The sequence below is a fragment of the Muscardinus avellanarius genome (genome assembly GCF_963383645.1).
Source record: "Muscardinus avellanarius genome assembly, chromosome: 13".
NCBI classification, from domain to species: domain Eukaryota; kingdom Metazoa; phylum Chordata; class Mammalia; order Rodentia; family Gliridae; genus Muscardinus; species Muscardinus avellanarius.
In genome coordinates this window covers 13,553,059-13,569,829 of record NC_137799.1, presented here as the reverse complement: position 1 = coordinate 13,569,829, position 16,771 = coordinate 13,553,059, and the positions used below count along the sequence as shown (strand labels likewise).

The 16,771-nt window shown below is 37.6% G+C and overlaps 1 protein-coding gene across 1 annotated transcript; it reads left to right on the top strand.

The window, feature by feature from the left end:
- Nucleotides 1-3,390: 3,390 nt before the first annotated feature.
- On the top strand, nt 3,391-4,344 carry LOC308272110 (olfactory receptor 1J21-like; the record flags this gene model as incomplete). The annotated part of the gene is made up of 1 exon (XM_080708895.1): nt 3,391-4,344. The coding sequence occupies exon 1, from the start codon at nt 3,406-3,408 to the stop codon at nt 4,342-4,344; it is 939 nt and encodes a 312-aa protein (XP_080565021.1). The 5' UTR covers nt 3,391-3,405.
- Between the last annotated feature and the right edge of the window lie 12,427 nt (nt 4,345-16,771).

The following is a 16,771-nucleotide window of genomic DNA, read 5'->3' as shown; positions in this document are numbered from 1 at the left end:
ACTAATTTTTGACAATGGTGCTAATATACATATGCTGGGGAAAAGGCAGTCTTTTAAATTAAATAAATGCTCTGAAAACTGGTTATCCATATGTCAACTCAAGATGAATGAAAGACCTAGAAATTACACCAGAGACTTTGCAATTACTAGGAAAAAAAAAAACATAGGACCAACTCTGCCACATGTAGGCATAGGTAAAGACTTCCTCAATAAGATCCTCAAAGATCAGAAAATAAAAATGAGGATCAACAAATGGGGTGGCACCAAATTAAAAAGACTCTGCCTTGAAGTGTAAACACCCCTGCCTGTCTCTTTTTGGGGTCCACAGCAGATGGTTCCGGGCCCCACAGGGTTGCAATCTCTCCATGTTGTTTATCAGAATCCATCTGGATTCAGTCATTTTTGTGCCAGTGACGCTCGTGATTTGGTGGTGGCCCCAGGTCATGAGGTAGATGCTGTTCAAGATGATGTGATGATTTTCCTCAGGTGATCCATGATCTTCCGTTTAGCTCTCCTTTCCTCTCTCAGCCTAGAAGTTGCAAAATATGTAGAAATAAAGATAATAAATTCTACAAGAAATAAAATTTTCACCTGCTGACTCTTATGGCCCTTGGACTATCTTTGGACTGCCTTTTTCTTTAGAGGTTTCCATTTTTGTGTGGGAGTTTTCCCATTGTTTCCACTCAGAGCTATGGAGTGAATGGGAAGTGGAATCTTCTCCATCGTTCTTTTCTTTTTTTTTTTTTTTTCCAAAATAGAGACTAATCCCATTTCATTTTAAAGAGGAGAAAATAGTCAAAGTAACTGAAATTGTTTTCCCTGAAATCTCTGTCAATCTTATTTGTCCATTTTTAAATTTTCTTATGTCTTCACACTTGAGTACATTTTACTATTAATTTGTAAACTGTTATGGGGATGTCACGGGGACAAGGTTTGAATAGAACTGAGAAATAATAGAAGAAATTTGTTGTTCAAGAGGATATAGGTGAAGTTCTTCTATAAAATGGTCTTTAGGAACCTGAAGAAGTAATCTTGTTAAATCAAGAGATACATTTTGTTACACTGTTTAACAAAATGAGAAACCTTGCAGACATATATATAATATATATTACTGTGTGTGGTGCCAGGGACCAGCTCAGGGCATTGCACATGTAAGGCAAGTGCTCTACCACTGAACTATAAGCCCAGTCCATAAACTGAGAAAGCAAAGTTTTGTGAATTACCAGGTTCCTAATAACTGCCTAATAACTGTAGTTATTATCATTATGCCTCCAAGGGTGAACTCTCTTAAGCAGCTTCAACAAGTTCTTCTTTCCCCAGGGGAGATAAAGGCAATGAAGCAATTATGAAGTTTGTCTCTAATTTGGAGATGGGATGGCACCATTTCCCCATGGTCTTCTGCTCATTTTGTAAAATTAGAACTCACACCAATTTCCCAGGAGCTGTGAGCAAATGTTTATCGATACGCCTATCTTGCTTCATTCTGAGCTGATAAGTAGTCTGCTGGTAACGATGGAACCCTGAGTGCCTTAGAGACTCCACTTATTTCCTTGTGTCTTCTAGAGGGAAATGAAAGAACCTTCCCAGGTCTTGTAGCTGAAGGTACCTGTGCTCATCATCTAAGGGGCCGTGTCAGAGAAGAAGTAGATTTTATATTCTGTAGTGTTATTGTAAATGTTCTGGTGTGCTCCAAGATGTGCTTGTAATCCCTAGACTTCCCCCTTTTCTCTCTAGAGTATGAAAGCCCCAAGTAATATCTCTTTCACTGAGTATCTATCCAGAATTTGAGAGGATAAGGCAAAACCAAATTATCTGTGTAGAATTATTTTCTTACGTTGATTCCATGTCTACTTTTTGAGAGGGTATTGGAAATAATTTCTCTCTTTGTGTATTTTAACCTCAATTAAGTCATGATAGGTTTTTCTTTTCAAATTTTATGTCAAATCTCTATAGATTTCTTCATCTCTTCCTCCACAATTCTGATGTAAACAGGTATTATTTTGTATGTAAATTGCTACTTAACCTGCCATTAAGATTTTTGCTAACACTCTGGCCTTGCTATAATATGATCTCTACCTAGTAGACAGCAGAGTATTTAAAAATTGTAATAACTTCTTTACTTAAGCCTTTACATCATGTACTATAACTCTGAGAATAGAATTGAAACTTTATATTAAGTCAAAAAAGATATTATTACTTTGGCTTCTCGATAATTCTCAACTCATTAAGTTGGGAGAATTAATATATTAATATAAGCTTTAGTTAACTCCCCAAATGAGCGATGAATCCATACTTGAGACACCTCTCAAGCCCTTAAATAAAAATATTTGACTTAAATATCTATATAGAATAGAGAGTCTATTGTTAGTAAACATATCCTCATGTTCTCCTTCCATATTATTTTGTGATTGTTCACATGGATTGGTCTAAGACCAACTGATCTGAAGGAAAGAAAGAGAAAGAGAAGAAATGATAGTCTTAGAAGGTGCAAGAAATTTTAACTGTGACTAGAAAAAAAAGGAATTAAGAATCAATGGTGTAAAACCTTGGTTAGGAACCATGAAGGCATACTCTGATTATGTCAGACAGACACAAAAAACTTTTTCTTTGGCATATCCAGGATGTGACTAGACAAATCAAGCATTTAATGGTGTTCTAAAGGATAGGAAAGGGGGATTTGAGTTGAATTGAATTGAAGGAATACCCAAGAAGGAAATTTGAAAGAGAAACAACTTTATTTTTCACATTCCACAAAAACTGTAGAATGGGTAATGAAAAACTGAAAAGGTAGAGTGGGAAATAATATTGTTAAAGGAATAACTGATGGATGTATAAAAATTTGTCACCTGGTCATATTATTCAGTTAATTCATGGATGTCAGGCCCTTGCCTCCAGCTACTACCAAGTCTCCAGATCCTGATATGTTGGAGTTCAAAAGCAACTCACCAGGTTCTCTCATCTTGGTGCAATCCCTATAAATAAAGCATTAGCAAAATGTGTTTCAGAAACACGGAAAAGTTTAAAAGAGCTGAAAAGACCATTAGAGACCATTCAGTAGTTTTTGACTATCTGGATGCTTGTTATCAAACTGGCCTTATACCTAACTGCCTAACTCCCTTAGGTACTACTGGCCTTGCACCTAATTCCCTAAAATCAGATTTGATACTGATCTGCTGATCATTCCAGTGTTACATAGGTTTTCCAAAAATACACTGAGCTATTTCCAAGGGAACAAATAGCATCTTTTTTTTTTAAGACTATTACTAGCTCCTTAGTGGGGCCAAAATCTAGAGATATTCAGGATGAAAAACACATGCTGACCAGCTCAAAATCGTGTTTTTATTATATGATAGACACAGTGACTTTTATTCTTTCACTTTTCCATCTCTAGTGAAAGAGAAGAGCATGAGGAGGGATAATCAAAGCAGTGTGACTGAGTTCCTCCTCCTGGGGCTCCCCATCCACCCAGAGCAGCAAGGCGTGTACTATGCTCTGTTCCTGGTCATGTACCTGACCACGGTGCTGGGGAACCTGCTCATCATCCTGCTCATCAGACTGGACTCGCGCCTCCACACCCCCATGTACTTCTTCCTCAGTCACTTGGCTTTCACTGACATCTCCTTCTCATCAGTCACAGCTCCAAAGATGCTCATGAATATGCTGACACAGAGTCAATCCATCTCGTACGCTGCGTGCATTTCCCAAGTTTATTTTTTCTTATTTTTTGCAGATCTTGACAGCTTTCTTCTCACCTCAATGGCCTATGACAGGTACGTGGCCATCTGTCACCCCTTACACTACACCACCATCATGAGTCAGAGCCTCTGTTATCTGCTAGTTATTATGTCCTGGATCTTATCCTTTGGTGGTGCCCTTGTGCACACCCTCCTCCTAGCTCGTCTATCTTTCCAGAGAGACAAGACTCTCCACCACTTCTTCTGTGACCTTTCTACCTTAATTAAGCTGTCCAGCTCAGACACCACAGTCAATGAATTGGTAATTTTCATTGTAGGATCAATGGTTATTACCCTGCCTTTCGTATGCATTCTGGTTTCTTATGGCCACATTGGGGCCACTGTCCTGAAAAGTCCCTCCATCAAGGGAATCTGCAAAGCCCTGTCCACATGTGGCTCTCACCTCTCTGTGGTTTCTCTGTACTATGGAGCAATTATTGGGCTGTACTTTGTCCCCTCAGCGAACAACACTAATGATAAAGATGTCATTGTTTCTGTGATGTACACCCTGGTCACACCCATGCTGAATCCCTTTATCTATAGTCTGAGGAATCGGGATATGAAAGGAGCTTTGAGAAATATCTTGAGCAGAGGAACATTTTCAGCATGATGTGTTTTCTTTTAATAGATATGGGACTTGCCTAATCCCCCACATGCATTCTTTCCTCTCTGAATTGCTGTTTCTTGCTGAATCCTCATGTGGTACTCTCTTTTCAGTCTGTTTTTCTTGGATGTGGCTTTCCTCTTTGTTTAATTATCTTGTTAATTTTGACAGTATTAGGAAAGATTTTTACAAATGCAACTGTACATTTTCCCTTTTTGCAGATTACCCTTGTCCCACAAAACTTTAAATTTTTCTGTAGTCACAGCTCTAATATACTTTCAATCAGATTACCTACAGCATTTTTTGGTAAAAAAAATGTTTTACCTGAAAATGACATAATTTTATTCTTTATGGCTGAGTAAGATTCTGTTGTGTACAAATCCTATAGTTTTGTAATCCTTTCATCTGTTGATGAACATCTTGGCTGGTTCCATAGTTTGCAAATTGTGAATTGTGCAGCTATATATGTATATATGCATACATTAGTCTGGTAGTTTGGTTTCTATTCTTTTGGGTAGGGAAATGGATGGAACTGGAGAACATTATGCTAAGTGAGAATAACCAGTCACAAAATGTGAAAAGTCAGATGTTCTCCCTAGTATGTGGAAGCTAGGGAGAAAATGGGACATAGGAGGGGCTCCAGACAAAGAAGAAGCCTTAAATAAGTAACAAAGGTGACCTAACTGAGGAAGATGGGAAGAGGGAAACACCTTAATGCACATGATGTACATTTACAAACATATCAAAGTCAGTCATTACGCCGAACACAAAAAGGAAGGAGAAGGGAGGGAAAGGGGTGGGAATTGGGGAAGGGCTTAATGAGTGATATGTGCATGTATGCCTCTACCATCCTGTACCTCATCAAGGTGTATGATTACAATGCACCAATTCCCTAATGTACATGATGTACATACACAAACATATCAAAGCTACTAAGCTAAACATGAGCAGGAAGGAGGCAGGAGGGAATGGGGTAGAAATTGGAGAAGGGCTAAATGAGTGATGTGTGCATGTATGCCTCTACCATCATGTACCCCGTTAAGATGTATGACTAAAATTAACCAATAAAATATTACAAAAATAAATTTAAAAAGAAAGGCATTTTACATTTCTCAAGATAGCAAAAGTATTTCTTCCGATGCATTCATGATTTTATTTTTGTATTTAATTTTGTAATACACATCAAATTTAGTTTTGTGAGTAACCTTAATTAAAAATGTACTCATGCTTTTATTTTCAATTTATTTTAGTTTTAGTTTTTAATTAACACATGAATCACCATGTAATATTTTTGCACATGTATACTATGCATAATGTTTAAATCAAGAAAATCCTATCTATGTCCTTGGAAATTTTTTACTACTCGTGGTGAAAATATTCAGAATCCTTTATCATTTACAAAATGCATAGTATTTTATCATATTCTACAGTTGCCCTTCTGTGCACTACAACTCCAGAACTTGTTTCTCCTATCTAACTATAATTTAGTAGCTACTGACTGACCTTTCCATTTTTCTCCTCCCTACACTCCACAGCTATTTGTAATTTCTAATTTGCTATCCATTTTTAATATCATGTTAGAGTGATGACAACTAGACATAGGAGATTCTTTTTCTTAAAGATGATGGGTCTGATGATGACTGATATGAGATAAAAGGTCAGGATGTTGGTCCAGATAAAATGAATTCAGGACTCGAGTGGTGAAGGGAAACTCGAGTGGAGTCTTCTAGGTCCTAGGAAGGTGTGTGAGTATGGGCGAGGCAGTGTGAGAGATTATTTTATATACTTCTATTGGTGCATTGTAATTATACATCACACTGAAGTTCAAAGAGATCATGCAAATAGCACTCGGTGTGTTTCCCTCCACCTCTTACCCTGCTCCCCCTTCTCCCTCATGCCAATGAGATTGGTAGTGATGCCTTCATATATGGACGCAGTATTGTGTGAACTATTTGCATTCTCAATCTTTCTTTTTCTCTTCCCTTCCTTATTCTTTCTTCCCCTAATCCTCTTCCACTATTCTACTTGTCTTTCTCCTCTTGGACCTGAAGTCCCTTTTGTTTCCTATTTCCTCTCTAGTTTCCATATGTGAGAAAAAAAATATGGTCCTTGACTTACTGAGATTAGCTAATCTCACTTAGCATACTATTCTCTAGTTCAATTATGTTTTCTGCAAATAAAATAATTTTGTTCTTCTTTTTGGTTGAGAAAAAATTAAAAACTACATTGAGATTTCATCTAATTTCAGTTAGAATGGCAACCACCAGGAATACAATGATCAGTGATGGTGAGCATGTGGGGAAACAAGAACTTATACACTATTATTGGGGTGATAGATTACTACAACCTCCATGGGGATTGATGTGGAAGTTTCTTAAAAAATCGAAATGGAAACACCATATGACCCAGGTATACTACTTCTCAGTATCTTCTTAAAAGAAACCAGAACACTACAACGATACAGGCATACCTATGTTTAAAGCAGCACAATTCACAACAGCCACGTTATGGAACCAATGTAAATGTCCGTCGACAAATGAGTGGATAAAGAAAACGTGATATATACACACGAGAAGGGAGATCTTTAAAAGGCATTCCACGTAGTGATGTTTTGATGGGGGAATCTGTCAATACTGATTTAGAGGTTCATCCTCTCAGGGCGTGTACTGGGAACTATGGGCAAAATGTCAGGAAGTCTAGGCAACCTGACTCGAGTTCATGCAGGTCTGCAACTAGATTTTATTATAAAATGAAAAGTAGTAAAGTTTTATCGTTAGTCCTTGAGAAACTGCCTCTGCTTGATAGAAAGGTAGTTAATTTCACTTCTATAAGCTGACTACTGTAACATATTGCTCTATTTATTATTTCTTTGATTCTAGTATTCTATATAAATGAGGAAATTTAAACTTAGGAGGGATTTAGTGATAGCCATGTTAATAAGCTAGAAGTATTTAACGAAAGTGGACCTTAAAGTACTGTGTTTATAGGTCAAATTCTGAGACCTATACATCACTTAAATATTTTGAAATCTGAGCAGTTTTTCCCATTTACTAGAAATTTTGCCCTAATGATTACAAAATATTGAAATAACATAAAAATAATGTATATAATATTATATGTTATTATATGTGCAAGACATTGTATATAATATTATATGTTATTATATGTGCAAGACATTATCAAAATCTAGGGGGCATTTACGACTACGAGGAATAGAAGCCAACTGAGTCTTTTAAGTGAAACACATGCACATTGGGAATATAAAAAACTGAATATCAATAGTAAGCAAAAACCAAGTAAACAATGCATTCTACCTTATATATCTACTTTAATGTGAAATTTAACTCTCCTTTCAGTCTTTGAAATATATGCAGTGGGTTATTTTTAGTGTGTTGTGAGGCATAAAAGTACATATTTTTCCATATTATTTAAATATGTAAAATTAATTTGTATAATACTTTATTTTGCCAATTCTCTGTAGTGTAAACTGAATCATGTTTGAGTTCTGTAGACCTATAGCTTGTTTATTCTATTGCTGTTATAGCTACATGATCCATGCACCATTTCTCTATTTGTGTGTGTGTCTGGGGATGGAACCCAGGGGCATTCAACCTCCAAGCTACAGGCCCTGCCTTATATTTTATTATTTATTTTGAAACAGGGTCTCACTAAGTTGCTGAGGGCCTCACTAATTAGCTGAGGCTGGCCACAAACTGCACCCTCCGGTCTCAGCCTCCCAAATGCTGGGATTACAAGTGTGCACTACCACGCCTGGCTCCATTTGTCTATATTTTTGCAGAATATTTTAAATTTAATTTTATTGGGTTTTTTTTTGGTGGTACTGGGGTTCCTGGAAGCCCTTCTACCTCTGGGCTACACTCCCAGACCTATTTTTATATTTTTTTATTTGGAAACAGGGTCTCTCTTAAGCCAGCTTGTGGGCGGCTGGCTTCAAACCTGCGCGATCCTCCTGTCTCCGCCTCCCAAGCGCGGGGATTACAAACGTGGGCCACCACATCCGGCTCTTACATTTATTTTTAATATGCCATTTTTCATGCATTGTAACTTTCCACTATAATGAGGTTCAGAATAATAGAAACAAACACGCAAACAGCACTTGAGCATTTGGTGTTTTTCCTGCTAGATCTCACCCTACTCTCTGGATAACTTCATATATGAACATAGTATTACTTGAACTGTTTCTTTCATCAAGTCTTCTTTTTCTTCTCCTTATATCCCTCCTCAAATTATCTTCTACTCTTCTACTAGTATCTTTTTCATTTATCTGAAGTCCCTTTTTTTCTATAGCTGCCAAATATGAGAGGAAAATACAACCCTTCACTTTCTGTGACTGGTTGATCTCACTTACCACAATATTCCCTAGTTCCATTCATTTTTCTACAAGCAACATAATTTTGTCCTTTATGGCTGAGTTAAACTTCACTGTATGTTTATACCACACTTCTGTTCATCTGTTGACAGACACTAAGGCTGTTTTTATAATTTGGTTATTGTGAATGGTGCTGCTATAAAAATGGGTATGCATGTTCATTATAAATTCTGACTTCACAGTTTCTTTGGAAAGATTTCAAGGAAGAGTATATTTGGATTACGTAGGTTTTATTCCCAGTCTTCTGAAGAAATTCCAAATTGATCTCCATAGAGGTGGTACCATTTTGCAATTCCACCTACAGCATATAAGGGTTATTTCTTCATATTCTTGCCAGCATTTGTTATTGTTTGTATTCTTAATGATTGCCATTATATCTGGAGTTAGATGGAATATCAGTGTAATTTTGATTTGTATTTCCCTGATTGCTAATAATATTGAATTTTTGTACTATTGACAACTTGTATTTCTTTTTCTGAAAAGTGTCTATTTAGTTCAATTACCCAGTTTTTGTTGGGGTTATTTTTTTCCATTAAAGTTTTCTTAATACTTTAATAGGTGTATTGTAATTATACATAATAGTGAGGTTCAAAGTCATATAAATGAAGATATACAAGAGTCTGGGTGTGGTGGTGCATGCCTGTAATTTAATTTTAGTACTTCACAGGCTGAGAAAGAAAGATTGTAAGTTCAAGACTAGCCTCAGCAATGTCACAAGTCTCTTAGCAACCTAGTGAGATTCTTTTTTTTTTTTTTTGTGGTCCTGGGGGTGGAACCCAGAGGCTTTCTACCTCCGGGATATACTCCTAGACCTATTTTATACTTTATTTGGAAACAGGGTCTCACTCACTAAGTTGCTGAAAGCCTCACTAAGTATCTGAGGCTGGCTTTGAACCTGCGCAATCCTCCTGTCTCAGCCTCCCAAGCACTGGGATTACAAGAGTGCTCCACCACGCCCGGCTAGTGAGATCCTTTTTTAAGACAAAAATTAAAATAGGGCTGGAGTGTAGCTCAGAGGTAAAATGCCCTTGGGTTAAATCCCCAACAACAACAACAACAACAACAACAACACACACACACACACACACACACACACACACACACACACACACACCATGGTGTTTTTCTGTTAGGTCCCAACCTGCTACCCACCCCCAAACAATTTAGTGAAATGGGCAGTAAGACCTTCATACATGGGCAGAGAATAATTTGAATTGTCTCTTTCATCAGCTCTTCCTTTTCTTATCTTCAGCCCTTTCCCCTTATACCCTCCCTCCTCCTGCCTCATTGTGGGGTGCAAAGCTGTTGTTTTACTCCATTCTTCAGGAGCTACAACATTATTGTAGTTTCCTCCAACTTGCCATCTTTTGCTTTCTTCTCAGTAATTTTTGTATACACAATAAGAAAATAGCTTAGAAAGAAGAGGGGGAAAGTAACCCCATTCACATGAGTCATAAAATAAAGTCAAATATCTCTATTGGGAGGGGGGAAGGGAAATGGAGGGGGAAGGGCATGAAGCACAGTCTAAATGTACACCACTTTCAATATGTTGCACTTATAAAAAATAAAAATTAAAAAAATAGAGTCACATAAAATAAAGTAGATAGAAACTCTAGAGAATAAAGAGAAATTATAGATGAGTAAATAAGGCAACCTAACTGAGGGGGATGGGAGGGGGAAAGAGGGAAACTCCCTAATGTAGATGATGTACATCCACAAACATATGAAAACCAATCACTAAGCCAAACATGAGGAGGGAGGGGGAGGGGAGGGGTGGGAATTGGGTAAGGGCTAATTGAGTGATGTGTACCATCTTGTACTACATTAATATGTATGACTACAATACACCAATAAAATAAAATAGGAAGGAATCAATATAACCATGGAAATGCATGATCTCTATAGTAAAATTAGAAAATGCTGGTGAAAGAAGTTGAGAACACAGAATAATTAGAGAAAACATCCAGTGTCTATGGTTGGATAAATTTTTTTGTTTTAAATAATTTTTTATTAGTGCACTGTATTCATACATCATAATGGGATAAAAAATACATTTGTAGACATACATGCACATATCGCCCATTTAGCCCCTACCTGATCCCACCCCATTCCCTCCCCATCCCTCCTTCTCATGCTTGGCTTAGTGGTTGACATCTAGTATTATAGCAATTTATACAAAATTAACAATGATAATCTCACATAAAAGTTTCATTTGTCTGATACCAAGCTTTTGATGACTTAAAGATAACATTTCAATATTTCTTTTTGCTTTCTTTCTTACCAAAGAATATTTTTTTCTTTTTTTTAGGTGAAACTATCATACATTTATTTATTTACTTTTCAGAAAAAAATCTATCCTAATATGGAATTGGATTCTAGATACCCAAAACAATCTCGAAAAAGAACACAGCTAGAAGATGTATATTTTCTGATTTCAAACCATATAAAGCTACAATAATTGAAACAGTGTAGTACTGTTCTAAAGGCAGATATATAAACCACTGAAGTTAAATAAAAGCCTAGAGATAAATTCTTTCATATATTGTCAAGTTATTTTTGACAAGGTTTCCAAGAACATTTGGTGAAGGAAATAATAATCTTTTAACTAAATATTGTTGAAAAATAATAATTACATGAAAAAGAATAAATTGGACCCTTACCTAACACCATATACAAATATTAACTCAAAATAGATAAAAGACCTAAATATAAATCTTAAGACTATAAACTTTTAGAAGAAAATCTGGGTCATAAAACCTCTCAACATTGAAATTGGCAGTGATTTCTTGGATATGATTTCAATGGCACAAGCAACAGAAGGGTAAACAAACTCCCTAAAGAATAAAAAAGTATTGTATATCCAAAGACAATGTAAACAGAGTTAAAAGTTACTGATAGAATGGGATAAAATATTTCCAAATGCTATATCTGAAGGTATATTAATATTCCAACTAGAAATCCTAAAAATTAGCAACAATAAAAGCAAATAATACAATCTAGAGACAGGTAAAAGACTAACATAAATAATGAATCTCCACAGATAACCAATCTTAGTTGTCTGTTGGGTGGAAAATCTTGTTTCTCTGATTCTGGAGTGTGTTACCTATTTCTTCTTTGTAATTAATCTCTTTGAGTATTTTCTGTAGCGCTGGTTTTGAAGACATAAATTCCTTCAGTTTCTGTTTGTCATGAAAGCTTCTTATTTCCCCATCTAATTTGATAGAAAGTTTTGCTGGGTAGGAAATTTTTGGCTGGAAGTTGTTTTCTTTCAGAGTTTGGAATATGTTACTCCAAGCCCTTCTGGCTCTCATGACTTGGTTTGGGAAGTCTGGAGTGATTCTAATTGGTTTGCCTCTGAATGTCATTTGGCCCTTTGTTTTTGTTGCCTTTAAGATTCTCTGCCTGGCTTCCACATTGGTCATTTTGACTATTATGTGGCGTGGGGATCCTCTTCTCTGATCCTGTCTAAAGGGCGTTCTATAAGTTTCCTGGACCTGCGTATCGACCTCTTGCTCTATGTCTGGAAAATTTTCTATTTCTTGAAGAGATTGTTGATCCCTTTGGTTTCACCTTCTTTTCCCTCCTCTATTCCAATTATTCTTAGTTAGCTCTCTTCAATGTCAGATTCCTGCTGTCAGATTTTTTTTCTAAATTAGAAACTATGCGTTCATTTTTGGATTGCTCATCTTCTAAGAGCAAGATTCTATTCTCCATGTGGTCTAATTGGTTGTTTGTACTTTGAATTGAGGCCTTTACTTCGTTAATTGCATCCTTTATCTCTTTTTGGCTCTTTCTGAATTCTTTTCGAAACACCTCTATTATTTCTACAGCTATTTTCCTGATTTGATCTTCTAGAAATCTCTGATTTTCTGTTTTATTGGGTTCTGATGTTGTGGGGTTGTGGGCATTCATTGCTCCATTGTTATTCCTCTTTCCCATGATTTCGGAAGTTTGTGCCTTCTCTGGGTTCTTCCCTTGGGTCACTACAACTTCACTTAAAGTGCTCTGGATCTCGAGTCTGTGGTATCTCAGTCCCCACTACTTCTTTACTGGGTTGTATCGCAGAGTCTCAGACCCAGGGAGTCAATTGAGGCTGCTTTAGACCATGGGGGGGTGCCAGGTCGGGCGTTCTTTCATGGTGTGATATCTCTGCCACCGCCACTCCCCCACTGGGTTAAGTCCCTGTGAGTGCAGTACTGGGATTTCTCCTCTAGGGCCACAATTTGACTCACTGTTGTTGGAGCTGTAGTGGACTCGGTGAATTTGCTGCTACTGCCGCCGGTGGCGATATGGCGCCGCTGCCACGCCCTCTGCTGTGAGGCTGGCATATTTCTTCTCTGGTTTTGAGCTTCACTCTGAGTCCCTGCAGGGTGTGCTGAGCCCAGCCCCCGGGAGCTTTAGATTCTCCCTGCGCCGAGAAATCTGCTGAATTCCGCCCGGCTGTTATGCAGTGGCTCACCTCGGCTCACTGTCCGCCGCTCCTCTCTGGAGCCTGGTGGGCTGTTGAGTGCGTTGGTCTGGTGCCGTCCGGTAAATTTGCCGCTGCTGCCGGCAGTAAGGCGCTGCTGCCGCATATTCGGGTGTGAGGCCAGCGTATCTCCTCTTTGGCTCTGAGCTCCCTTCTGAGTCCCCCTCCTCTCTGGGGCCTGGTGCTGCAAGGGAAGATGGCACACCGCTCCGCTCCACGCCACGGCTCTGGCTGCAGCACTGCGGTCTGGTTTCTTTCTGGTGTCTCGTTTTTCTAGCCCTCTTTTTCTCTGTCCCTTGTAATTACATTTTTTGCTTCTCTGCTGATGGTGTTTTCTGGCTATGAAAGGCGCTGATTTTGTGATAATAGAGATTGGTTGTAAGCGGGGCTCATAAGCCCCGTTTTCTCTGTCGCCATCTTCCCGGAAGTCGGGTTGGATGAATTTGTATTGTTAAAATGTCTGTATTAGCCGGACATGGTGGAGCATGCTTGTAATCCCCATGCTTGGGAGGCAGAGACAGGAGGATCGCGCAGGTTCGAAGCCAGCGACGCACGCTGGCTTAGGAGACCCTGTTTCCAAATAAAAATGTAAAAAATAGGTCTGGGAGTGTAGCATGGAGGTAGAAGGGCTTCCAGGAACCCCAGTCACACACACACACACACACACACACACACACACACACACAAATGTTTGTATTTTAATTAAGTGATGTGTGCGTGTATGCCTCTATCATCTTGTACTCCATTAAGATGTATGATCACAATGCACCAATAAAAAGTTTAAAAATGTCTGTATTGTACCAGTCTACCAAAATACCAATAAAGTAGAAATATAATAATACAATACCCATGACAGACAATTCAGTGTTGAACAAAACTGGAGCCATCACAATACATGATTTGAAAACATACTACAAATTCCTAGTGGGAACAACAGAATGACTCTTGCATAAAAACAAACATATAGACGAATGGTACAAAGAAATAAATAGAAGTATTTTTTTTGCAAAGCCCCAGACCTGGCTGACCCCCATGGTTTGGAATTCTCTTACCCCACCCAAACTCTCCAGCAAGTGGTAGAGGGATAAGACAAGCCTCGGGATTGCCATTCGTCAGCACAGGAGCCCTCTACCAGTGGGGTTCATAGCAGAGCAATGTGGAACAACAAGCAGGCCTTTGACTTCACTATCCTCATTCTCCCCAGTGCTGTCTCCTCCACCTTCTGCCTCTAACAGCACCAACTCCAGAGATTTCTGTGAGTCCTTGCACTTTACTGGTATAGAGCAGCTGATGGCCTACATGTAGCTCAATCTGCCTTGCTAAGAACTGGAGCACTGTGTCTGCTTTCTACTGGCCCAGCTACAGCACAGAGAGACTACTAAGGCAAAGCTGAAGGGTGAGAAGGATTGGGAGTGGATATGCATAGATTTGTAAACAGAGGTGCAAGCTAGGCCACACTAGGAGGAGACTCCACAGTCTATTGTTAGGCCAGAAATAAAGAATAGCTTTAGACCACTCGTTTGGGTGGACAGTTATCTGGGAGGACTTCTTGGAGGCTGAATTTTTCATCAAGGGTTCCCCAAAATGCAGTGAAATGCTATATCACTGGCTCTCCAACTAGGTCTCAAGGTAGAGCCGGCCTCATCATCAGCTACAGCATCTGCACCAGAGCTGGATTCAGTTCTGGAATTAGCATCAGCTCCAGTGTCAGCTCTACATCCAGATCCCTAGCTATACCCAGTTCCAGTACTGTCACTTTCCTTCAGACCAAATTGGAGCCAGGGCCAGTTTCAAACTATTATCAGCTCAGCACCAGGTCTAGCACTAGCCAGAGAGCTAGAGCCAGTTCCATTGCCAGAGCCAGAGACTCCTCCAGAACTGCATTAACATATTATTAAAGCAATAAAATTCATGGTTTCTTCTGGATATATTTCCTTGTAAGGGGCTAAAGGGAGTTCTCTGAAGTGGTATCAGTACTTTGTGTGTTAATATCTTTCTGTTATAGTTGACATTGTTATCTGAGCTTATAGTTGCTTGTAATTATGTGACATAATTTAAAAAATTATATGGATTTTAATTTTATTTCATTCTTATGAGATAAAAGCCAATGGAAGAGTAATTGTGGCAGTAGAATAATATTTATATTTACACAAAATGACTATGAGGGCCATTATGGAGGATTATTGCTGTATCTGGCTGATAGTACTTAGGTGTGTTCCTTTGTGATAATTTTTCATTTTTGTCTATGAATATTATAAAGATATTAAATATTTATTTTTACAAAAGCATCATTTTAATCTACTGTGAGCTATCAACATATTATTCTACTCTCTTCCCTCACAAACAATTAGTCTGGATTTTGTATTTATTATTACACTAATTTTTATAGTTTTATTTTCATATGCACATCTCTAAAATACATATTTATGTTTATACATATATACATACATTTCTTTGTTTGGGTTGTCATAACAATAAAACTTTGAATAGTTTAAACAACAAAAATTTACTTTTCCACAGTTGTAGAGACTGGAAAGTCAAGATCAAAGTTTCAATAGTTTGTGTTGAGGTCCCTCTCTTTGGCTTGCAGACAATTTTTTGCTATATTTTCGTGTGTGTGTGTGTGTGTGTGTGTGTGTGTGTGTGTGTGTGAGAGAGAGAGAGAGAGAGACAGACAGACAGACAGACAGACAGACAGATGATGCTGTTTTTTACTGAAACATATGAATCCTACTGTCCCATCCTTATGACTTCATTTAACATTATTTAGCTCATTACAATTACAGAATGCATTTTCAATTATAGCTACACTGGTGGCTAGTGGTTCAACATATGGATATTTTTAGGAGGGTACAACATTCAGTTCATAAAAATGCACCCACATGTAAACATTTCTTTTGTTTCTGTGTTTTGTTACATTGTTGAACTCTTGTTTCTTTAGTCCTTATTATATTTTTAATTTATATATGATATGGCATATAATTGCATTATAACATTTCTTATAAAATATTACAACCTTGTTCTTTTTGTACTTTTTCCATTTTTCTTATTTCTTATTTTTATTTTTTTCCTTTATACTGTAAAAAAAGAGGAAAGTTCTAATGACATCCTTCCTCAAAAAGTGTTGCCAATTGTTGATATTTAGGAAAACTGGTCATTTGTAGCATTATTATCAAGACAATAGATGAACAACTGTGACTGATAGGACTCAAAATCTATTTCAGGAATATAAATGTAGTACAGGATTTCTTTACTCAAATAGCAGTTCCACGTACAGGCTGATTTTTAAAATAAAAAGAACTAATTAATAGTATTTATAAATGTTTACATACCTTCACCTGGAATAATGAAGACAAGATGTTTTTTTCTACCAGGTTGTGAAGAAGTGGAGCTGAAAATATATGGAATGGATTTGGGATCAACTTTTTAAGGGCTCTAGTGAAAGACATACATTGAATGGTTATATTATGGTATTGTGAGAATCTTACATTGATGGAATTTTTACTCCACAGCTTTTGAGCAAAAGTAGATTTATAGAAACAGTTCTATTTCCTAGGTGTAGTGGTGATAATGAG